The 25088-nt window shown below is 44.3% G+C and overlaps 1 protein-coding gene and 1 long non-coding RNA gene across 3 annotated transcripts; one reads left to right on the forward strand and one right to left on the reverse strand.

Moving 5' to 3' along the window:
• Window positions 1–1001: 1001 nt before the first annotated feature.
• Window positions 1002–2631, reverse strand: LOC309853667. Its single transcript, XR_014305862.1, has 3 exons — window positions 2529–2631; window positions 1820–1910; window positions 1002–1201 (listed from the first exon to the last, which is right to left on the reverse strand). It is a non-coding gene; the product is annotated as an uncharacterized lncRNA (long non-coding RNA).
• A 15-nt stretch (window positions 2632–2646) lies between these two features.
• Window positions 2647–21887, forward strand: MPHOSPH6 (M-phase phosphoprotein 6). Of its 2 annotated transcripts, XM_082712021.1 has the most exons (6): window positions 2673–2782; window positions 7268–7375; window positions 8032–8144; window positions 17594–17684; window positions 20678–20772; window positions 21185–21887. In XM_082712021.1, exons 3-6 carry the CDS (start codon window positions 8035–8037, stop codon window positions 21318–21320), a joined length of 432 nt encoding a protein of 143 aa, XP_082568147.1. In that variant the 5' UTR covers window positions 2673–2782; window positions 7268–7375; window positions 8032–8034; the 3' UTR covers window positions 21321–21887. The 2 variants fall into 2 exon arrangements, with proteins under 2 accessions (XP_082568146.1, XP_082568147.1); XM_082712020.1 differs by lacking the exon at window positions 7268–7375 and having other exon boundaries at window positions 2647–2782.
• Window positions 21888–25088: the final 3201 nt, after the last annotated feature.

Below are 25088 nucleotides of genomic sequence, written 5' to 3' on the forward strand. Positions count from 1 at the left end.
TTCAAGATCTAGTTCATAGTCAGGCACTGTTTCCTGGACGCAGAGAGCAGGTTGGATCACGTCTTCACATCTGCTCCCACAGAACATCTTTCAAAATTCTAAACAGAAGTCAAATTCAGAGATAAAAAATAGAATAGTAGTTACAGAGAAGGAAGAAATGGGGAATTACTGTTTAGTAGGTACAAAATTTCAATTTTGTAGGTTGAAATGTTAGAAAGTAAAGCACAGACAATAAAGTATCCCCCACATTGAGAAGGCACTTTAAGACTGGAAAATGAAGCAGGTCACTCCACACAGTTTACAAAGAGTTTTATTCAGGGTAACTTACTGACAACAGGGATTGGGCAGAGAACAAGTCACAGCAGCTGCACAGTTATTCTCTGAAAAATCCAGACCTTAATGTACAGATTTCATAAAGGTAAGAAACATGCAAAAGGGCACTGTACTGAGATCAAAGGGTTCAAACACACCTCAAAGGGCTCGCACACACCTGACATCTAAACTTTAGTTACCTTATGGCAGCACCTGTGTCAAGAAGGGGAAACTACATTATCTCTAACAAAGTCATGGGAGGACAAAACAAGCCTCTCCTCATCCCAGCTTTTGTTGGCATTTCCAAGGCATGTACATTCATCTCCAGGGGTCCTGGAACCTAGAACCCCAAGAGAGGCCACTAAGGAAACATGGACAAGATGGAGAATTATCAGAACTCCTACAAATGCGTCCCATGTATGTATGAGAGTGATGGTAGCACAAAACGAAGATTGATTGGAAGGCTATTCCCCAGGCTAAATCGTCCCCTTTCAGATCTCAACTACAATGTCAACACTTTTAAGAGTCCCTCCGTTTTCCAGGCCAGAAAGGTTTAGGTGCCTTTGCTATATCCTCTCATGAACCCCATACTTTCCTTACAGGCCTCTTATTACCGTAATTGCTATCTGTCACTAATGACGTGGTATGCTAGCTCGCTCAGGCTACCATAACGAGACAGTACAGACTGGGCGGCTTAAACAAAACTTTATTTTCACAGCTCTGGAGGCGGGAAGTTCAAGCTCAGGGTGTCAGCAGAACTGATTTCTTCTGAGGCCACTCTCGTTGTGTGCAGATGGCCACCTTCTATGTCCTCGCAGTGTTCCCTCTGGATGCATGCAACCATGGGGTCTGTGTGTGTCCAATTTCTTCTTACACAGACACCAGCGGACTGGAAGAGGACCTACACTAAGGGCCTTGTTTTAACTTATTGCCTTCTTTAAGGGCCCTACCTGCAAATACGGTCACATTCCACAACAAAACTCTGATGAATTTTGGAGGGACACGATTCAACCCAAACATGAGGACCTCTAGTGTCCCCACTTGGGAAAATGATGACAACTCTTGTCTTGCTCTCATCCCAGGGCCTTCCGGTCGCTCTCCCTTCTTCTCAGAACACCCTGTCTCCAGCTCTTCGTGGAAGAGGTTTTTCTCAACTTTTAAGCGCTAGCGAGCACTATCGTGGGGACAGGAGCCAGCCTGGACCTTACCCAAAGTAACCCTACGAGTCACTCTTTCACATCATCCCTTTTCTTCTTCCCTGGCACTGGCCAGTGAGGTCAGCTGCAGGAAAGGGAGGTCGCGCGTCTTTGGGCTCGGCCGCAGCGCACTGCCTCACACGCGGCTGTGAATGAGCTCCTCCAACCACTTACCGTATCACAATGACTTTATGGACTCCACGGGGAAAACCTGCCAGGCCAGGGCCACGGTCTGGTTTGGGGTGTGTGTGTGTGTGTTTCTGTGTGTGTGTGTGTGTTTCTCCACCAAGTTTCCGGACTCTCACACTTACCAGCTGTGCAAACGCAGGTGAAGTGCCTTAACCTCCCTCCCAAGGGCTCAGGGTCCCTAAGGGCACGACGACAACACCACGGCGTCCGCAGCTGTAAGGAGGTGTAGGTAAAACCACGCAGGCGAGGCAGCCGGCGCCGAGAACACGCGTGGGGCGCCCGGCCCGGGGCTGTCCTGCGAACCGTGGGGACCCCGTCCTCGGGTGGGCCGCGCAGCACGCAGGCTCCTGTCCTCCCGGTCCTCCGGGACGCGCGGCCGCCCGTTCTCCGCCTGCGAGCCCGTCCCGCGCCGTTCCTCCGAGCGCTCCCGCGCCGAGGCGAGGGCGACTCCAGCAGGGGCTTCCGCCGCACTTCCCGAGCCCGGACTGCCTGGGTCCGCCCGCCCCCCGCCTCCGACTCCCCGGCCCCCGCGGCAGCCTTCCCCAGCGTCAGTGTCCTCAGCCTGAGAGGAACGGTGACGCGGGCCGTGGTGCGGGGCCCGGGAAGGCCGCCGTGCGCGATGCAAACGCGTGGCAGACGCGGTCCAGCCGGGACGGTGGGGCGAGCATCTCAGGTCTCAGCGGCTCGACCCGGCCGGCGACGCGCGACGACACTCGCCACCGGCCGCTCCCAGGGGCCAGAACTCGGGCCTCCTCCCACTGAGGCGTCTTTAGACGTTTCCCTCCCCACGTCAAGTCGCTCTCAGCCCTGCGTGGGCGGCCGTGTCCTTACCCCGAGCTCCTCCGTGAGGCGAGCGCTCCGGCGACGCGCGGGCTTCAGCGGACGCGCGAAAGCGCGAGCGACCCGGGGCGGGGGGGTTAGGAGGGCACGGGGCGGGGCGACGTGAGTTGCGTGACGCGACGCCATGACGCACGCAGCAGTGCGCGTGCGCAGCGGGGGCCGGTGGCGGTGCGCGGCTCGGAGCGGGAGCCAATATGGCGGCCGAGCGCAAGACGAAATTGTCCAAGAACCTGCTGCGCATGAAGGTGCGGGGACGCCAGGGAGGCGGGCCGGGCAGCAAGGGTACCTGGGCTTCCGGACCTGGCCGGGGCCTTGGCGGCAGACGCGCGGGGGCACCAGGGAAGCCACGGAGGGCCTCCAGCTCGGACGTTCATTCATTCACTTAGCGCTTGCTCTGTCTCGGGCACTGGGAACTGGGTTATAAATCCGGCAGATTCCCTCCTAAACCCTGCGGTGGGATAGGAAAGAGAGACACGAAAGCAAGCAGGATGCCGTGGCACCGCGTGCGGTGGCGCTCGGAGCGCCGTGCTCCCGGGGCCTGACTTGGCTCCTGCGGGAAGTAGAGATTGAAGGGTAGCCGGGAGAGTGGGCGCAGCCGCGTCTGAGACCAAAACTCAAGAAACCCTTGGGATTTCCAAGAACTTAAGGTAATTCAGTATGTCTGGAAGGCAGGGAGCAAAAAGTGGAAAAGTAGCCAGTGGCCACAACATGTGAGGGATTTTAAGCTAGATTAAGGATTTTTTTTTTCTCTCTTGTGAACACGGGGAAGCGATGGAGCACGGGTCACCGCGTCTCAGCTCTCCTTCTTCGTTTTCAAAGTTACTTTAACTCCCCTGGAGAATACATTGGTGAAAGAAAGACCTGACAGAGGACGAGATTGCAGTCAGAAAGCCCAAACTAGAAGTTCCGATGATCTGATCGCAAGGTCGGTGGGAATCGAATTAGAACAGTTATGGTGAATATCATCGACTTCAAGCAAAATTGATTTTTAGATTCGAAATTGAATCAATTTAACATAATTTTAAAGTGGGGGACACAAACAACAACAAAAAAGACAAGGGTAGATTTAAAAAAGAACACAGGATTTAAAACAGGGGAAACAACCAGGCCTTAAAAACTTGAATAGTAATAATAATAGCAAACATTTACAGTTTCTGCTCTGTGCCAGACAGCTGTTCTAAGTGCTTTGCCTATATCAGCCCTGGTACCCGCCTGATAACTGGGAGGCAGATACGTTCTTACACCAGTCTTCCAGCGGAAGCACTGAAACACGCAAGAAGGTAACTTGCCCAAAGTTGCACAATCTAACCTGTAGCGTAGATAGAACCAAACTCGGGCAGTCTGGCTCCAGAGCCTCAGTCCTTAACTGCTGTTCTGTACTGCTTGTCACTAAACACTACAGCACGGTGTTAGATATCATGTTTAGAGGGGAATTTCCAGAAAAAAAGGAAGCAAGGCATAACGTTTGGAAAGATTGGAGAGCACATGTTGCACGTGCCAGATTTGGAGTTGAGCCAGGGTGTAACTACGGGGAAACAGGGTAAGGGAGGGAGGGTAAGTCATATAACTTGAAGTTTCTTAAAGTACTTCTTTCATACATAAGAGCAAATTTGAATTTTTACCGAACAGAGTCTTCTTTGGACTCAACGGTTTGTAATCAGAGAAGTAGAGTGGGTTGGCGAAGCCCGCACATCAGATGAAGATGTGCTGAGTGGTTAGCTAGGGCTCAAACCAAAGATCTGACTCAAGAGTTAAGAAAGAAGAAGTTACCTTCAAAAAAAGTCTCAGCCCCTACCCCAGTGGGGGGAAGACTCAGCAGGACTTTGAAAGCAAAGGAGAGGGGGGGAAAATTACACCGTTTTTCTCGTTGGGTTCGTAGCTTCAGTCATGGATGAGAAAGAACTTATTGGTGGGATAGCAGGAGTTAGTATATGTACAGACAGAGGAGTCTCGCAGTGTCCTGTGAGAACGAACGGAGCGGCTACAGGAGGTTGCTGTATCCCCTGTAGCTGTTCAGCCAGAGCTCAGTATAGAGCAAGAGTGAAAGAGCTGAGGATTTGATACTGATACATTTGTTTTCAAGTGTACCCGAAGTCCTCTGACTTGGTCACCTGTTGGGGTCTGGACGGTGACCCTGCTGGGAAGCGGCAACTGAAGGATGTAGGAAGCATTTCTGCCAGTGTGATGCAATGACTGCAGAGAGGGCATATTTGTGCGTATAGCTCTTTGAGCGTCTTAAGACACGAGTTAGTAAACTTTCTCTGTAAGGGGGACAGATAACAAATACTTCAGGCTGGCGGGCCGGACAACCACTGTTGTACCTACTCACCTCTGCCATTGTACCTCAGAACCAAATGAGCATATCTTTGCTCCAATAAGACTTTATTGACAATAATTGATGTCCAACCTAAGGACTGTAATTTGTGAAACCTGCTGTAGGCCCTCACTTGTGAGGAAAGCCAAATCACTGAGCTTTAAGAGAGAGTTCTTAAATGCTGTAGAGTCAGGAGAATGGGATTGCTACCTAAGTTTGGAGTCGCTTGATTCATATTCACAGGGTGCTCTAGCCTTTCTGTGTGTAAAGAATACACACACGCATGTGCGCACACATACACACATATATAGCTATTTTGTATGCCTTAGATAATATCTACTTGACTAAAAATAGGAGATAAAAAGGCAGGTGGGTAGGATTGGTGAGTTGTGTCTCCAAGAATATAAGTTACGAAATGAGGCATCTGGGTTTAAAGAGAACCATCCAAGAATGAGAGTCTGGGAGAATAAGACCTTAGGTCTGGATTTACATTCAGAGAACCTTTATTTTATTTTATTTTAAGATTATTTATTTATTTATTATTTGACAGAGAAAGAGCGAGAATGCATAAGCAGGAGGAGCAGTGGAGAGAGAGGGAGAAGCAGGCTCTCCCTTAAGCAGGGAGCCTGTCGCTGGCTGACCTGAGCTGAAGGCAGATGCTTAACTCTCTGAGCCACCCGGGTGTCCCTCAGAGAACCTTTATTGAACTCTCGTATACCGCCTGCAGCCTGACTGCTAGTAATAAAAGATGGACAAGAGACATGACCTGCTATTTCAGGATCTCTGTCTTTTGGGAGACACAGAAGCAGCATACTGAATAATAAGCCAGTGCTTATAAGACTCTTAGGTGCAGGGAAAGATGTTCTTTTATGGGAACAGGTCTGTGAAGAGCTTGACCAGACAACAGTCCGGGAAGGCCCAAAGGACATGTGCTCTGAGCCTTTACAAGTGGATATTTTGCCAGGCAGAAAACGGACACAGGATGTTGAGTAGTAGAGGCAGAAGGATTGGGAACTACAGGATATGTATTCCAGAAACTGCCAGTTCTTTCCTGGGTGAGGATAGAGACACAGGGAAAAGGGTGAAGACTACAGAAGACTTGAGGTAGAGTGCAAACATTTCCTTTACATTTATTTAAAATAATGATGGATTTATAGGAAGTTGCAAAAAATGTACAGGGCGTCCTATGTGCTCTGTACTCCCTCTCTCTTATCACTAGAGTACGGCGCAAAGCCAGGAAATCCACATAGCCGCCCATTTTACGTCACTATTTTACTCGTGCGTGTGTGTGTGTGATCTTTCTATACAGCTTATCATGTACAGATTTTTGTAACTACCACCTCTTTCAAGATCTAAAACTGTTCCATCACCATGGGGTTTCCTCAGCCTCTCCATTTGTAGCCACACCAAGTCTTTTCTGCTGTCCTTAACCTCTGGGAAATCTGTTCTCCATTCCTGTAATTTTGTTATTTTAAAGATTTTCTGTAAATGGAATTGTACAATATGTAACCTTTTGAGACTGGCCTTTTTTTCACTCAGTATAATTCACTTGAGCTCCATCTAAGTTGTTGAATATCAAAAGCTCTTTCCTTTTTTTTTTTCTTTTTTTTTTTTTTTTGCTGACTAGTATTCCATGCTCTGGAACTATCGTAGGACTGAACCATCGCCCTGCTGAAGAGTATTTTGGTTGTTTTCCGTGCTTGGCTATTAACAAATAGAGCTGCTGTGACTATACCTGTATGAGTTTTTGAGTGAACATAAGTTTTCATTTCTCGGAGATAGATGGTCCAAGAGGACGATTGCTGGGTTGTATGGTAAGGGCATATTTAGTTGGATAAGAAACTGTCAAGCTGTTTTCTACAGAGGTCGTACTGTTTTATATTCCCACCAGCAATATATGAGTGATCCAGTCTCACCAGTTCCTCATCAGAACTGGATATTATCACTGTATTTTGTTTGCAAATTTCTTCAAGTTTTGTCATTCTGTTTCATCCTTGTTGGTGAAGCCCTTGTGCCGAAAAACGCTTGTGTTTTTGGAAGGGTTGGAATGGAAGGAAAAGTAGTATAGAGCTTGGACAAGGGAAAGAAAGAGGGATAATTGGAAACTAGTGGAATTCTGGACTTAACTTCCAAAGTTAAGTTACATAGGATGCCTCCTAGATGTTTTCTGAATTTATTTTTTTCCCTTATCAATACTTTATTATTTTGCTGTGTTCACTGGTCCCCTGAGAAAATACTCTTTCTGGAGGGAAGAGGCTAGCAGCTGGACTGCCCATTTTCTACTGGCCTATTTCAAATTGAGCTTCTCTACACTTTAGAATAAAGAGCAGCCGTAGAGGTGGTCAGCCTTTCAGGGGACAAATATTCACGAAGAGCAGGCTTATGGATACAGCTTTGCTTCCGTCTGTGTTTACAGACCCCTTACTACATATCATTCATCATGCTGAAACTGAGGAAGCAGATCATCTAGACAGAGTCCCTGCCCTCAAGGTCTTCAGAAGAGACAGATGCTCAGAACATTAAGGTGCGGTGAGACTGTTTGAAGATGTCATGGGAAGGATCTAGGAGAGAAATGCCAATTTGGCTTGCAGGTGTCAGAGATGGAGTAGCTTTTCCCATGTATCAGAAGAGCTAGGAGTTGTCCAGGTGGAGGAGCACGAGAAAAGGCATTCCAGACCAAGATCAGCAGGTGCAGAGACCGGCGGGCTCCGGCAGGTCATCGAGGGATTCGGAAAGTATGGAGTCTCTGCCCCTGCTTTCTGCTCCTCTCACTTTCCAGGTCCACCTGCCTGGCCTGATCTGTGTCTTTTGTCTTAGCCCTTTCCCACAGATTACTGTGTAAAACTGAAATATTGATGAGCTACTAACTGAATGCAGTATTTTTACTGTTTGTTTTTATTAAAATAGACGAGCTAAAGTACAGGAAAGATCTTTCCAAAGTCTTCTGAAGGCAGTCCACATTACTTCTTTGTGTGCTCCAGAAGGCTTCCCTGCTAGTCTGGTGTGACATTGTCAAGGCAAAGCTAAGCTGCCTTGGTTCCGGGGGCTGCACCCTCCCCACTGAGATGGTATTCCTGGAGAAATGATGGAAAGCATGTGGAGGAATAAAGTTATTTGAGTTTTCTCAAAACTACGTCGAGAAAACTAGCTGCTGACACTGGTTTGGTTTTGTTTTGACAGTTCATGCAAAGGGGCCTGGACTTGGAGACCAAGAAACAACTAGAAGAGGAAGAAAAGAAAATCATTAGTGAAGAGCATTGGTATTTGGATTTGCCAGAGCTTAAAGAAAAAGAGTAAGTTAATTGGAAATTATATTATTGATGCTTTGGGTCTTCAGAGGGAAATCCCTGTAAATGGGATTCATTCCAGCGGCACAAATCTTATAAAATGGTATCTGTTCGGTTTCTTGAATTAACTTTGCAAATAGTTTTCTAAAATTATTAATCTGTATAAGTTCTACTTGGATTGATACATTTTTACTGGCCCTCATCACTGTTCTTTTTTTATATTGTAAAGATATCTAGCCGCTCGTCTCTGGTAATAACTGGGGAGCATTTTATGAGAATCTGGGTGTGCTCCCTGTCACATTAAGTTTGAGGATTAAGTTGGAAGGTGTGTACTTTAGGCCTCTCCAGTTTTGTTTGAATAATAGAGCTCTTCGTCAGGCTGAGCTTCTTAAAAGCAAGTTAAGAGTTAGGGGTGTGTTTCTTTTCTTTTTCTTTCTTTCTTTCTTTCTTTTTTTTTTTTTTTTTTTTTTTAATTTTTACTGCTTTTAATACCAATCATCTTAGCTGACATTTATTGAGTCTATAGCATGTGCCAAGAACTGAGCTCAGCAGTTTAAATCTCTTAATTATTTAATCCTCAGAGCAGACTTAGGAATTGGCTACTGTCATTCCAACCATTTTATACCTGAGGAATCTGAAGCTTGAGAGAGTAACTTGCCCAGAGTTAGCCACCTGGTCGTGCTTAATGCTGGGATACCATACTAGACCATTCCTCTTCCACCCTTAAGCGTGGTCGGTGCTCCAAAATAATTTTGCATAAAGAAGTGGTAGATTTATATCACCCATTGATTTTTATCTAAATTCTTCTTAAAGCTCTCCTCCTTTCTATTTGGTGCTTTTCTTGCCTTAGTGAGCTCTGTGGTATTTAAACTTTGTGGTATTATTTAAACTTTCTCACATGATGGAAGATACTGTTTATTCAGGCACATTTATGTTTTTTCTTTTTGTACCTAATTTTTTTTTTTTTTTAACATGTTGTATTCCCTTGTTCATTTGGCTGACCTTCTCTGGGTCTTTTCTGGAAGGAAAGTACTTTGTTTTCTCTGCTTGCTTCTCTGTTTGCTTTTCTCTGCTGCTTCTCAGAGGAAGCAAGATGGCCAGGAGGAAGGGGAAGACAATGCCAGAGACGGTGTGGATTTGGGGGCACGTGGTTAGGAAGGGGCCATTACTAGTAAAGACCTATAAGTTTATTTTATCCCTTGACTGAACTTGCACAAAGTACTCCAGACTTTTTTTTTTTTTTTTTTTACTTATTGAGAGGCAGGATAGTTTCTATCTTGTTTTTAGTATTTTTCCCCAAACATAACATATTCCCAGAAAAATGACCTTTAGATTCCTTTCCTAGGAGACAAATGTCTCCATCCTTTTGGGCTGCTAAAACAAAATACCACAGACTTGGTAGCTTGTAAAGAACAGAGGGACATCTGGGTGGCTCAGTTGGTTAAACCTCTACCTTTGGTTCAGGGTCTGATCCTGGGGTCCTGAATTCGAATCCCGCATCAGACTTCTTGCTCCACGGGTAGACTGCTTCTCTCTCTGCCTGCCACTCCCCCTCCTTGTGCGTGCGCTCTCTTCCTCTCTCTCTGACAAATAAAAATAAATAATAGCTATTAAAAAAAAAAGAAGAACAGAAATTTATTTCTCATAGTTCTGGAGGTTGGAAATCCAAAATCAAGGGACTACCGAAGTGCTTTGGTGATGGCTGTCTCCGTCTCCCCGGTTCATAGCTGGCACCTTCTCACTGTGTCCTCACCCAGTGAAAGGAGCTAAGGGTTTCTTTTCTTTTTCTTTTTTATTCAAATAAATAAGTTTATTTATTTATTATTTGAGAGAGAGAGAGAGAGAGAGCAGGGTTGGGGGGGGTGTTGGGGGCAGAGGGGGAGAGAGTCTGAGCAGAGTCCATGCTAAGCGTGGAGCTGACTCAGGGCTCGATCTCCGTGATGCCAAGATCACAGCCTCAGGCAAAACCAAGAGTCAGAGGCTTAACCGGCCGTGCCACCCAGATGCCGGAGGTCTAGGGGATTCTGTGGCGTCTCCTTTGCAAGGTGCTATGCCCATTTAGGAGGGCCCAACCCTCATGACTTCAGCCACTTCCCAGAGGCCTCATCTCCTGATACGATCATTTCTGGAGGTTAATACTTCAACATACGTATCTTGTGTGGGGGATACAAGCAATCAGCCCCTAGCAGTGAATAAGAAATCTTTGCCACCATTCAGTGCCTGTTCGTGTATAGATGTGTATATTAGGTAAGCTGTTGGCAGGAGAAGAAGAAGTGATTTGAGAGCATGACAGAGGAGGGCGCAGGGAAACCACCCGGGAGGGTGCATACCCCGTAGCTTGTGTGGTGGGAGTAGTTTCCTCTCCAGGCCCAGACGATCGAGGGGAGGAGGGGGTGACTGAATCGGAAGACGTCTTACAAGAGCTGCTACCTTCATAAGAGGGCACAGCCAGCCTGAGGTAATCCCAAAGGAAGGAAACCTGGTTCCAGACTGCAAAGGACCCCTTCCATGTATATCATTCAAATCAGCCCCACATTGTGCCCCCTGCTCAGTGGGGAGCCTTTCTTCCTCTCTGTCTGCTGCTCCCCCTGCTTGTGCTTGCTCTCTCCCTCCCTCTCTCTCTTGTTCTGTTTCAAATAAATAAATAAAATCTTTAAAAAAAAAAAAAAAGGAAAGATAACTGTTTCTCAAGACCAAAAAATGTTAATGAGAAGAATGGCTTTATCTTACATTTCTGTGCATCTTTTAGTGTCTGGCATTAACAGAAGTCGGGTTCATTCCTGACTAGGTTCTCTCAAGTTCTGCTCTCAGCCTGCTGTATGTGTTGTTGAGGCACGTACAGAATATCCAACCTGGGGCGCCTGGGTGGCTCAGCCGGTTAAAACCTCTGCCTTCGGCTCGGGTCTTGATCTCAGGGTCCTGGGATCGAGTCCCACATCGGGCTCCCTGCTCAGCGGGGAGCCCGCTTCCTCCTCTCTCTCTGCCTGCCTCTCTGCCTGCTTGTGATCTCTGTCTGTCAAATAAATAAATAAAATATTTTTTACAAATCCACCCTTACACAGGAGATGTAATTGAAAGGGGACGAGTATCATAATAACCTTTTCAGATAATTGTTTTTACACGACTCCAAATCCAGTAACTTGTAGTTTCTTTAACGGCAGTGTGGAATCTCACGGTGTCAGTACATTTTTCATAATCGTCAGTCTACCTTGCATTTGGAATAAATCTTTTATCCATGCATCATTTCATAACATCATGCATTTCTCATTTGGAAAATATTAGTTCAGTGAGTTGTATAGATTTTCTAAATGTTAACTCATTTCCTTATAGGATATCAAAAACCATATTCATTAATATTACCGTAGGTTTCATCAGAAAAATCTCCTCTAAGTATTGAGAAGCTCTCGAGTCCAAGATGACATACACAAGCTATTCAGAATTCTCATTTTTGCTCGAAAGCTTGAATTTTGTAACTGGCAACAAGTACTGTCAGTTGTTCCTTTGAAGTGACAAGTTCATTTGATTCATTTTCAGAAAAACGTCTGCCCAGTACCCAAGTCTGAATAACCATAGTTATAGTGTTCCATGAAGAAGGTGGCTAGTTCAACTCAGAACTCAGTCACACAAGTGCATTTCCTCAAGATGGCCATCATGCCTCGCTGTGCAGAAGCACTTACCATTTTGCATGTGGAATATTTTTGAGAAGTGTAATCACGGACCAAGATTAATGAAAATTAGTAGCTTTTTTCCTGCTTCATCAAAAGCATTCTTACTGGCTTCTTTCCCTTTTTTTAGACTTTGAAAACCAGCAGTGACTACGAGCATAGTGCGGTGTCCCTACTTGCATTCGTGCCGAGATGAGCTCTTACTGGCGATTGCTTTTGCACCCGCCCTGTAACTGTCAGCACAGTGAAGAAGACATCACCTTAGTGGCACCATGAAAATACCTTTGACTTCCTACCAGTGTTCCCTTTTGCCACTCTTCCTGGTCATGGAGGCCTCCTCACTCTTTCTCAGATGGGCCCCTTCCACTCCCTTCTGAGGGTCTTTAACTGGTCCCACAGCTCTTCTTCCCCGGGCTTCATGTTGTGTTCCTCGTTGCTTTCTGATCTGGGCTGATCAGATGTCATCTACCCAAGAAGCCCGTCTAGACCACTTTTCATACAGCAACCAAAGACCAATTCTTTAGATAAAAAGAATTTGAATGAATTGGATAGATCCTGTTTTCATTTTGTAGCGGAACTAACTTGAGCTCACTCCTTGCCGAGTTACAGGTAAGGACTACAGACCCGTAGAGTGGTCACACAAAGGAAACTTTTTGCAGCAAATAAAGAGATCATGGAAAATAAGTTTCAAAGCCATGATTCCCTCAAGTGAGGGTGAGTGGGTTTCTTTTATTTAGGGTTAGAATGAGTATTCAGAAAGGGGGGGCTTTGTCATCACGTGTAAAGGCAGACATGAGGTCCTGTGGGCATACTTAAAAAACATGCCTGTGAAGGAAAAAAAAAATGCCTACGTAAATGTATCCTGTGATGTTAATGAAGCTTGTGGTCCTCTGAGGGTGGAGGCGTCCATCCTCAGAAGGGTGCCTCCAAGCCACCTTAAAGGTCCCTCCAGGGGAAGGGGCTAATGGAAGTGCTCTGAAAGCTAATATCACGTGTATGGGGCGGGGTCTTGGGCTCCTGATGCAAGGTGTTGCTTGTTTTTGTTTTTGTTTTTTTTTTGTTTTAAGATTTTGCTTATTTATTTGACAGAGAGAGGGAACACAAACAGGGGGAGTAGGAGTGGGAGAAGCAGGCTCCTGCTAAACAGGGAGCCCCATGTGGGACGGATCCCAGCACCCCAGGACCATGACCCGAGCTGAAGGTAGATGCCCATCGACTGAGCCACCCAGGTGCCCCTTGCTTACTTTTGAAATCGCACAGGGAATCTTAGCAGGGATTAATGGTCTCTGATTTGGTCAGGCTATTTACTGGCCTGATAGAGTGTTAGTTTTTGCTTTCTCTTTGTTCCTTTAAAATCTTTAACCTCTGAAGTTTTTGCATTTCTCTGTGATTCTGACCTCCTAGGAAGTTGTGCTGGTTTGTGCGTGAGCAAGTAAAGGCAGAGAGAGTTCCCAGAAAATAGCTGGGCCTAAAAATGACTTCTCTGGTGTCATGCTGTGCTTTGTCCTTCTTTTTCAGGGGGACCCCTAACTCTTTCCACTTATAGTTTCTCTTCGGTAAAAGTGGAATTGCTGGGTCATAAGGTTGGCATAGAGTTAACTTTATGAGAAACTTTCAGACTGGTTTCCACAGTGATTGCACAGTCTTATTACAGATTCACTAAGGAAATAGAATAATTCTCATTTTTCCATGTCATTCCAGCGTTTGGTGTTACCTTTTTAATTTTATCTATTCTGTCATTCTAGGGGTATCTCATTATGATTTTTTTTAAAAGACTTTATTTACTTATTTGACAGAGAGAGAGAGAGAAAGCACCAGAGAGGGAACACAAGGAGGGGCACTGGGAGAGGGAGAAGCAGGCTTCCTGTAGAGCAGGGAGCCTGATGTGGGACTTGATCCCAGGACCCTGGGATCATGACCTGAGCCAAAGGCAGACGCTTAAGGACTGAGCCACCCAGGTGCCCCTCATTATGATTTTTAATTTGCTTTTTCCTGGTGACTAATGATGTTAAAGAACTCCTACGTGCTTATTGTTGGCATTTCTATATCTCCCTTTGTGAAGTCCCTATTCAAATCTGTTGACTTTTTAAAAATGAGATGCTTCCTTTTTTTTCCTAGCGTCTTATATTGCATAATTATCCATTCTTCTATACATCTGTCAATCCATTTTATTTTTAGTGTATTTCAGAGTAAGTTGCAGATATGCATATCATTAACTAGAATTCAGTGTTTGTAGGGTTTTGTTTTGTTTCTTGCGATAAAACTTACATACTTCTGTACAGGTAAGAGTTCTTTATATTTTGAACACAGGTCCTTTAACAGATATACGTATTATGAATATGTTCTCCTAGTTTGTGGCCTATTTCTTTCTTTCTTTCTTTCTTTTTTTTTTTAATATTTTATTTGTCAGAGAGGGAAAGAGAGACAGAGTGCACTAGCAGGGGGAGAAGCAGGCTCCCCCTTGAGCAAGGAGCCCAATGCTGTGATCCCAGGATGCTGGCATCTTGACCTGAGCCAAAGGCAGATGCTTCTTTTATTTTATTTTATTTTTTTTTAAGATTTTATTTATTAGAGGGCACCTGGCTGGCTTAGTCATTTAAGATCTGCCTTCAGCTCAGGTGATGATCCCAGCGTGCAGTGATCTAGCCTTGTGTGGAGCCCTGCTCAGCGGGGAGCCAGCTTCTTCCCCCACTCAGGCTCTCTCTTGCTATCTCTTTTGCTATCTCTGTTTCTCTCTTTCAAGTGAAATAAATAATTCTTTTTTTTTTTTTTTTTTTTTTTTTTTTTAAATTCACCAGTGGGGAGCCTGGATGGCTCAGTCGTTAAGTGGCTGCTTTCGGCTGGGGTCATGATCCTGGGATCCTGGGATGGAGCCCTGCATCGGGCTCCCTGCTCGGCGGGGAGCCTGCTACTCCCTCTCCCGCCGCCCCTGCTTGTGTTCTCTCTCTTGGGGTGTCTCTCTCTGTGTCAAATAAATAAAGTCCTTAAATAAATAAATAGATAGAGATAGATATTTTAAAAACTTCACCAGTGAAGCTATCTGGGTCTAGAGTTTTCTCTAGAAAAATTCTTAATAATGAATTCAGTTTCTTTAATAGATAAAAGGACTGTTCTGACTTTTCTCTTCAGATGTTGTTTTTTTCTGTTGTTAACGTTTCTACTTGGTGAGTTTTCATAGTTTCCGTATTTTAATTCAGGTTCTCTGTTTGTATCTTCATTACATTCCTGTGTTTCTTTAAGTCCTTGAACGTATTTATAATAACTGTTTTTGTTTTTAGGGACTCCTGGCACCCAACTCTTGATTTCAACTCAGGTCATGATCTTAGGCTTGGGAAATCAAGCCCCCCTGGGCTTGGAGCCTGCTTAAGTTTCTCTCTCTTTCCCTCTCCCCCTCTCTGCCTCTGCCCCCCCCACCCCATCTAAAAAAAAAAAATAGTAAGTGTTTTAAGGTCCTTTTCTATTAATGCCATCATCTTTTTTTTCTATTGATTTGTTTTTCCTCTGTGTATGGATCACATTTTCCTGCTACCTTACATGACCAGCAACTTTTTACTGTGTGTTTCACATTACGTGTTACATTGTTCAGTGCCCGGATTTTGTTGTCTTCCTAAATGGAGTGTTGAATTTTCCCTCAGGCAGGTCATTAACATGCCAGTCAGCTTGGTCACTATTTTGTGTAGGTTTGACAGCCTGGACTTCTGTGAGACCTCCCCCCGCCCCGCCCCGGTCCTCCTGAGGTGTGAGCTTTCTGCTCTGTGTCACGGGGTTCAGCATGGTTGCTCCATTCTGGAGAGACACAACTCGGACATTCCCCTCCCTTGTGCAAGGTCTTGTATTTGTTCAACATACAGTTTTAGAATACATTTTCTTTCTCAGGTATGGGATGCTGGAAAATGGTCCCCCAATAATATGCAGGTCCTTGTCGCTGGAACCTGTGTTAGTCTATATGGCAAAATCGACTTTGCTGGCATAATTAAGTTAAAGATCTTTAGATGGGGAGATTATTCTGGTTTGTCTGGGTGGACCCTAAATACCATCACATAGATCTTTCTAAAAGGGAGATATAAGAGAAGGCAGTGTGACCATGGAAGCAGAGGTTGGAGTGATGCAGTCCCAAGCCCAGGACTCCCGAGTTGTCTGCAGAAGCAAGGAGTGAATTCTCTCCTTCAGCCTCTGGAGGGAGCGCGGCCCGGCCAACACCTTGATTTTGGTCCAGTGAAACTGACTGTAGACTTCCAGAATTGAGAACATAATTTTTTTTTTACTTTACCCACCAATGTTGTGGTAATTTCTTCCAATAGCCCTGGGAAACTAATGCACCAGGTAATTGTCCTCTGGAAATTGTTTTCCCCTAACACTGTTGGACTTGCCCTGCACGCAGACAACCTAGTACTCAGCCAGACATTCAAGGGGACCATGCGTGCAGGGCCCAGAATGTCTTTAAGTATCTCCCTCTCTGTAGTATCTTGACCCATGTACTTCTGCCTCCCGGGCAGCCCCAAACTTCAGTGTGTTTGTCGCTTCAGCTCAGTGAGATTGGGCTCGGTTTGGGCCCCCACTCCCCGCTCCATGGTCTAAAAGTCGCTTCCAGGCAGAAGGCAGGCATTCAGTGCCTTCAGTCAGAAAGCTTACTTTGGTTCTTTTTTTTCAGGCACCACATCTCTGTGCTTTGACGTGTTCATTGTTTCCTACTGAGTCCTGCTTTATCGTTGGCGTAGGTAGGAGGCCAGTTGGGCTCCAGCTGCTTTTTTACGGCCACGAGTGAAATAAATGCTTCCTTCTTTTTCACTGTAAATCCAAATCTTTCATGGATCATTCAGCACCGCTCTAGAATGGGACCTCTGTGAGAGCAGAGACTCTAACTCGTGGCTGTCCCTCCAGCTTCTAGAACACTGCCTGGCACACAGTTTGGTTGAAAAAGTGCTGGCTGAGTGAGTGAGTGAGTGAATCTTGACGCAAGAAGTAGTGCCTGCTTTCTGCCACGAAGCCCTAAAGACCAGCTATTTCCTTCGCTCGTGTGCTCTGTGGCCGCCAGTTCTGCGCTCTCAGGCTATAGTCGCATACGCTCCCCCACGGCTGGGATAATAGACTGGTGACTCAGAGGAGACTTCCTTTTAGAGACCAAAATGTCACACCTGCATTCCCTTTCGGGGGCACCACTGCCCTCCCAGTGCCGTCTGCTGTCCAGAGCTTAGCCCCCTCGGTGCAATGTCATTTTTACTAGGGTAGATTTTTTTTCACAGTTTTGGTTTTGGGTCAGTGACCTAGCTACCCTTATTTCTGCCTGTTTTCCGTTCCTGCTCATCCAGCCTGCCCGGTGACTCTGTGCCATCCTGGTGTCCTTTCAGTAAACTCCCACTTGTCCACAGCCAAGAGCTCCAGCTAATACGCTCTCTTAAAGCTGCCTGGGACTCCTGTTTCAGAGTATTTAATAAGGTGGCGGGCAGGGCTGGGACATGGAATCATCAAGAAAATTGCTTCAGATTAGAAAAACCCAGATTTATTATAAATAGCCTAGGTCTCTGCCTTGTGTAGGCATTTATGCAGATTAAATGTGTAATTTGGAGGAGACTGTGCCTGCAGACTCCTGCTCTCCTCATCCAGTGCCTTTGCTGGCCAAGATAATCAATTCTTATTTTGACCCCTTTGTTCTGAGTCTTACCTTACTTTTACTCAGTTCCACTAAAGACCATAAGTAAGATCGATTTTTCATTTGAAATGTTGACTTTTATTCGTGGTGCCTTGCTATGTGTAGACATGCTATTAATACAGGTTTATTTTCCCACTTAGGTGTTTCATAATAGAAGAGCAGAGTTTCTTGTTATGTGAAGATCTTCTCTATGGAAGAATGTCATTCAGAGGATTTAATCCTGAGGTTGAGGTATTAAATATAATTGCTTCAAGTTTTAAAATTTTCCAATTGAATTCTTTCTGCTAATAATTGGGTTTCGGTTTTTTCCCACCAGGTACCATTTCTTCTCATTATATACAAAATAACAAGTCTTGAAATACCGGTGGAGCTATTTAAAGAAATTGCAGCCCTTTGCAGCCTCGTTTTGTGGGAGAGTTAGGAGGTGATTTCATGGAGCAGCACACGCTCCCAGACAGCGCCCCGCGAGTGCTAGAGTTTCAGCTCCGCTTTTTCACAGAGACGTCCGGCTTTTGTGCATGTGATGCTATTGTGAAAAATTATTTTGTGGCACCTGTAAATGTATCTTTCCTAATGGAAGGATATTACTTAAAAATGGAGCAATTTGACTTTTTAATGGGCAGGTTTTAATCCAGGCTTGTAAATAGATTTTTAAATGAACCTCTTAGAAAAGTTTGTTTGAAAAGTAAATATTCACCTTCTAAGCTATTGATTTGAATTCTCCCAGTTCAGGTTTGTAGAAAAGCACAGACCTTCGTTTAATATTTATTAGAATTTTGGTGTGTGTACTAGAAGCTGTCCCGTCAGGTACTCCACCAGTGAAATGGAGCCTTATGATATAAAGCTTAGTTTGATAACTGACACTTGAAGCCAGGGTTTCTGAGGCCTGGCACCACTGACTTCTGGAGCCAGATAATTCTTTGAGGCTGCCCTGTGCATTTTTAGATGTTCAGCAGCATCCCTGGCCTCTGCCCACTGCATACCAGTAGCGTGCACACGCACACACACACACACCCCAGTTGTGACAACCAGAAATATATCCAGACATTGCCAAAGGTCCCTTGGTGCGCAAAAACTACCCCTGGTTGAAAACCACTTCTCTGAGGATGCCTGTAGAGAATCACAGTTTGTTTTGGGTGTTGTTTTTTTTTTAATAATTCTTTAATTTTTTTATAGACATATAATGTATTATTAGCCCCATGGGTACAGGTCTGTGCATCGCCAGGTTTACACACTTCACAGCACTCACCATAGCACACACCCTCCCCAAAGTCCATAACCCCACCACCATCTCCCTACTCCCCTCCCCCGGCAACCCTCAGTTTGTTTTGTTAGATTAAGATTCTCTTATGGTTTGTCTCCCTCTGGATCCCGTCTTGTTTCCTTTATTCTTTTCCTATTCCCCCAGACCCCCCACGTTGCATCTCCACTTCCTCATATCAGGGAGGTCATATGATAGTTGTCTTTCTCCAATTGACTTATTTCGCTCAGCGTGATACCCTCTAGTTCCATCCACGTCATCACAAATGGCAAGATTTCATTTCTTTTGATGGCTGCATAGTATTCCGTTGTGTGTGTGTGTGTGTGTGTGTGTGTGTGTGTGTGTGTGTGTGTATGTGTGTGTATGTATATATATATATACCACCTCTTCTTTATCCATTCATCTGTTGATGGACATCTAGGTTCTTTCCATAGTTTGGCTATTGTGGACGTTGCTGCTATAAACATTTGGGTGCACCTGCCCCTTTGGATCACCACGTTTGTATCTTTATGGCAAATAACCAGTAGTGCAATTGCTGGGTCATAGGGTAGCTCTATTTTCAACTCTTTTTTTTTTTTTAAGACTTTATTTATTTGAGAGAGAGAGAGCATGAGAAGGGGAGGGTCAGAGGTAGAAGCAGACTCCCGCCGAGCAGGGAGCCTGACTCAGGGCTCGATCTGGGTACTCCAAGATCATGACCTGAGCTGATGGCAGTCACCTAACCAACTGAGCCACCCAGGTGTCCCTATTTTCAGCTTTTTGAGGAACCTCCATGCTGTTTTCTAGAGTGGTTGCACCAGCTTGCGTTCCCACCAACAGTGTAGGAGGGTTCCCCTTTCTCCGCATCCTCGCTAGCATCTGTCATTTCCTGACTCGTTAATTTTAGTCATTCTGACTAGTGTGAGGTGGTATCTCGTTGTGGTTTTGATTTGTATTTCCCCAATGCCGAGTGGTGTGGAGCACTTTTTCTTGTGTCTGTTGGCCATCTGGATGTCTTCTTTGCAGAAATGTCTGTTCATGTCCTCTGCCCATCTCTTGATTGGATTATTTGTTCTTTGGGTGTTGAGTTTGCTAAGCTCTTTATAGATTTTGGTTACTAGCCCTTTATCTGATATGTTGTTTGCAAATATCTTCTCCCATAGAATCACAATTTTTACCAAGTTAATTGCCAGAGTTTATTTAAAGATTATAGGTTTTCTCCCCCCACCCCTCTTCGAGGGTATATGATAATTAAGGTGTCCTGTTTACACAAGTCAACACTAAAAGTGTTTGTTTATAATAGGTATTTTCCTTGGCTTAGCCTGCTTAAAGCTTTGGATTAGGAAGAGAAAGAAGGCAGTGGGCTGAAGGGAGAGTCAGGGGGAAGCAAAGATGATGAGTGTGTGATGCCCAGAGACTAGGGTTGGGGTAGGCAGGCACTCCGGGGTATGTCTCCTCTAGGGGGAAAAGGATTCTGATGTGGGAAGCTGTTAGAAGATGGCTTCCCTGACTGCTCCTCTGTAACACTGAATACGTTTTCTCTGGGGAAAGGTTTTGAACTGTTTGATTTGCAGATCTGAGCTGTCACAAAACAGGAGAAGGGTTAGGTATACATACACCTGGTTTGAAAAGATACCAACTTGAGGGGTACCTGGGTGTCTCAGTGGGTTAAGCCTCTGCGTTCGGCTCAGGTCATGATCTCAGGGTCCTGGGATTGAGTCCCACATCAGGCTCTCTGCTCAGTGGGGAGCCTGCTTTTCCTCTTTCTCTCTCTCTCTCTGCCTGCCTCTCTGCCTACTTGTGATCTCTCTCTGTCAAATAAATAAATAAGGTCTTTAAAAAAATTTTTTTTTAAAAAGAACCCCTCATAAATTTCGGTTACTCCTATACATTGTAACTTCTGTTTCTCTACCCTCACATACATCCGATACCAGTTTCTTTCATAAGCCTGTTCCAGCCCTGAAAGCGTTGTCATATTTTTCAGAAATTAATGCTCCAGATGAACGCTAAGAACAAGGTGGAAGAAGTTGAAGATGAAGCAGTGGAGCTCGATGTGTCAGATGAAGAAATGGCCAGAAGGTAACAGTCACCTCAGAACCGCATTATAATCTGGGCCCAGCGTTCACTGGTTCTCCCATGGGCACTTCCACAGTCTTCCGTGGAGTGGCCCACTGGGAAGGTGGCTTTCTGCTTTCTGTACATTTGGCTGGGTGGAGGGGTTCATACCTTTCAGAGGCGGGCAGTTGAGGGCTCTTGTCCGGTGCTGCTTCTAAGTATTTTAAGATATCTCACTTTATTTAGGATAGTACAAAAACAAAACGGTGAAGAATTTAATCATTCATAGAAAAGTTCTTAAGTTTTCAATCAGTTACTTTTAATCATCATTTTGATTTTTCTTATTCGATGTTGTTTGGTTTGATATTCTCGACAAGACTTGATTCCTCCCTTGTTTTTTGTTTAATTAAACTTGTGCCGTTTACTGTCTTAACAGATATGAGACCTTGGTGGGGACAATTGGAAAAAAGTTTGCTAAAAAAAGAGACCGTGCCAATTATGAAGAAGATGAAAATGGACACATAAAACCAACAGTTAAAGTAAAGAAGATGTTTCTAAAGCCCCAGGATTAAAGTAGATGCTTTGAGACAGAGCTCAGGGAAGCTTCGTGAGAGTTAGCATGTTTTGGAACTCATTCTGATGGCTTCTCTACAATTATTAATACTATAATGTTTATTTGTAAAGAAGTAGACAATTTTGGAAAGATGCCATTTTTGAAACACAGGTGGTGGATGTTATACATCCTTTGCTTAATGGTGTTCCTCAGGATGGGATTTTTAGCCCTCGATCTTCAAATATACAGAGGTAGGTGGTTGCTTCCTAATTAAAGATCTTTTTGACCACAGGTTTTTTTTTAATAGAGCTTTCTAGTCACTGACCTTGAATTGACATACATAAATTAAACCAGTGTTTAAGTTGCCCTTATGTTTATATTTTACATTAAATTATTAATCATGCCAAGCCAATTTATCCATATATTTTGGAATCAAATGTCATGAGGACTTATCATATGTAAATTCATCAAGAGCAAACGTGCCACTCCAGCCCAAAGTACTGGCATGCTGCCAGGTCATTGTTAGTTTGTGGAATTGTGGGGTTTTGTTTAAGGCTTTTATTAATAAAAATTGTTCTGTAATAAATAAGCTTTCGTGTACTTTTTCTGTTCTCTTATGCTTTCAAATAATAGTTTTAGTCTAAATCGGTATTGAAACTTTTATCCAAATGCTAACTTTAAAAATTGAGAATATGATAATGTGTTAAATTGAACCATAAGATATTCATTTTTATGGGTTAAAAACAATCATCAGTTTCTTACTTTAATCACTGTGAAAGTCAGTAACCCATATAAATGTACCCTGTTTAATTTTGTTTGTACAAAGAAATCATTTGCACAGAGAAGTCACTACTTTCCAAACCGGCCGCTTGCTTGTATAACCTAGAGTTTCTTTCCATATTTTGCTGCTTTTCCTTGGAGCCCTGTGTTTTTACCAGCCCCAGGAAAGAAAATGCACTGGGTTTTAGGATACTCATTCTGAAGTAGGAGTGCCCAGATGTGCTGGTACAAAGTCACACTGTTTTCCCTAAGGCGTATTTAATCTGAATATTTCCTGCTAGTGTCTCTTCCAACAGCCTTGTATGGATGAGGAAAAACCTCTGCCTGCCCATGAGTAGCAGGGGTAGCCCTGTATTGTTGCAAAAGTGCGGCAGGATCGAACAAGACGGTTTAGGTAATAGAAAGGGTAATCTGCAAATACTGGCAGACTGCGACTTCTCTCCCACTCACAGCGGGCTTTCATACCTACATCCCCCTCTGACCTCTACCCTAATCATTATTCCCGATGATCGGTCACTTCTTTGCGTGTAACGTCTGTGTCAAGTGGATTCTGTCCTCAAACCTGACACCTCTCTGCTCCTGCCTCTCATTCTTTTAACCTCATGGCGATGGCCACAAGTAAAAATGGAGAACAACATGGGAATGAATCTGCAGTTCAGCCCACAGACCTGGATTCCACGGTATCCGGATTCTAGATTCAGTAGTATCAGAAGACCTGACCTCCATCAAGAGCAGAAAACATAAACCCATACCTGGCCATGGGAGACCCTATCTGGCACTTAATGTAGAAGAGAGCAGACAATGGTTGGACCAAGATGTTACCTGGAGGAAAATAAAGCAACGCAGAAGCAGATCTGGTAAATATTCTCCAAATGAATCACCACTGTGACAGCCCTGCAGAAGGGATCTGCCCTTCAATGTTAGCCAAGGGCCAGCGGCAGTTCTGACATTTGTTTAGCGAACACGGAGTTCTTACACTTGGCCAGGCACTGTGTTACGGGCAGGGGCTGTAGAGTATCAACTCTGCTTTACACATGAGGAAACTGAGCTACCGAGACCTTCAGTAGGTCACCCGATGCCACACAGCTTTTCCGTGCTAGACCCAGAGTTCAAATCCAGATCTACTGACAAAGCCCATGCTCTCTCTCTGATCTCGCCCTGTAGAGGAAAGCAGAAGAATAGAATTGGGAAACAGGCAGAACATAGCCTGGCCCCAAAATAAGACTATCCTTTTTTTAAACAATCTTTCGGAATCTTACAGTACTACCTATACACAGTATTGTTGTAGTACATTTTAAATTATTTCCTTTTTTGTAATCTTTTTATAAATGGTATGAGTTAAATTCACATTAACCCATCTGTTCAACACAAAAGATTAATTTTTTTAAATAGGGTATTCTCAATATTAGCCATCCAATATTAAGAAAGAATGTACATACGAATCTATGGTAGCAAGAAAAAAATTGAAAAAGCAATTATTGAATGCTCACTTGAGATACAACTATATATAATCACATACTCATTTAGATCCTTCTATAAAATATTACGTAATTTGAAAGCAGGAACCATGCCTCACTCTGTCTGGTTCCAACCCCACATTCCTCATGCAGAGATTTGTTAAAAATAGGTGTTTTCATAGATAGTAGTGAATTGAATAAAAATGTTCTCCTATTTACCCAATCTCACATAAACATTTTTAGTGACTCTTCTGAGAATCTGCCTAACATAATAGACTCCTCAAAGATTTTGCAGGATGATTCTTTCTGCAGACATATATTCACAAACTCAAAAATCTTCAAGCCTCAAGAGCAATGAAGTAGAATACACTATTTTCCGCAGGAGATCTTAAATATAAAACCCTTAGTCTATGATGAACTACTTGCTCCCTTCTTTAATCCAGGTACCAAATTCTACTCACTTCTGTCAAACATTGAGATACAAAGCATCCAAGGCCAGTTCTTCCCAGAAATGAATTCTAGGAGTCGTCCCGTCTGGTAAGATCTGGCTGGGGAACTTGGCAGCAGCACCTTAAAAGGGACAAAGGCTGCTTCTGGCTGCCTCTGGTAAAATACAAAACAGAGATAAATGACAGAAGGAACCGTTTCGTTATGTACCACAGTTTAGAGAAATGTTGAGAGCCAGGCTGGTCTTCCCTAGCAACCAAAGGATTCTCAAAATTAGAGATCAAATCTGGAGTGTTCCCAATAAAATTGAGCCTTGGGGGGTGCCTGGGTGGCTCAGTGGGTTAAGCCGCTGCCTTCGGCTCAGGTCATGATCTCAGGGTCCTGGGATCAAGTCCCGTATCGGGCTCTCTGCTCAGCAGGGAGTCTGCTTCCTCCTCTCTCTCTCTCTCTCTCTACCTGCCTCTCTGCCTACTTGTGTCAAATAAATAAATAAAATCTTTAAAAAAAAAAAATTGAGCCTTGGGTTAAATTTTGAAGTAAGCCCTCAAAGTCAAGATACAGCTGTAAAACCATTTTCTGGTTTTGAGATGTCCAGAGATATCAGGACGGTGTGTCTCCTAGACCTTCTTTGTTACAGGAGAGATTCCAAGAATCTTAAGTTCAATTAAGAAGTCACTAAGTTTTGGGGGTAGTTTGTCTTGTAGCAATGTATAACAAATACCAGCTTTAAAACGTTCGCCCCTCTCAGGTGCACCAGTGCAGCATCTCAGCGGTTATGTGCGCTTCTCTGGCTGCTAGACAGTTCGAGAAGCTTTTCTTGAATACCTGTGATTCACCTCACTGTCCCATCCCACCCCTCCCCTTGTAAATTGGATGACCAAATTTGAAAGGAGGAAAAAAGTTTCTCCGAATTAGCCAGGAGAAATCCATCAAATGGGATAACTTACCATGTAGATGTTGCTGGAGAGAAATGTCAAGGAAGAAAATCATGCCAGAATGTTAGGTTGCTGGCTGGCCCATCTCTACTGAGGACTGTGGTGACATTAGAGCTACCTTCAGAAGAATTTCCTAACAGGTTATGGCCTGGATCTCCTTGATTCTGG

Source organism: Mustela nivalis (assembly GCF_964662115.1).
Source record: "Mustela nivalis genome assembly, chromosome: 18".
Classification (NCBI taxonomy): Eukaryota; Metazoa; Chordata; class Mammalia; order Carnivora; family Mustelidae; genus Mustela; species Mustela nivalis.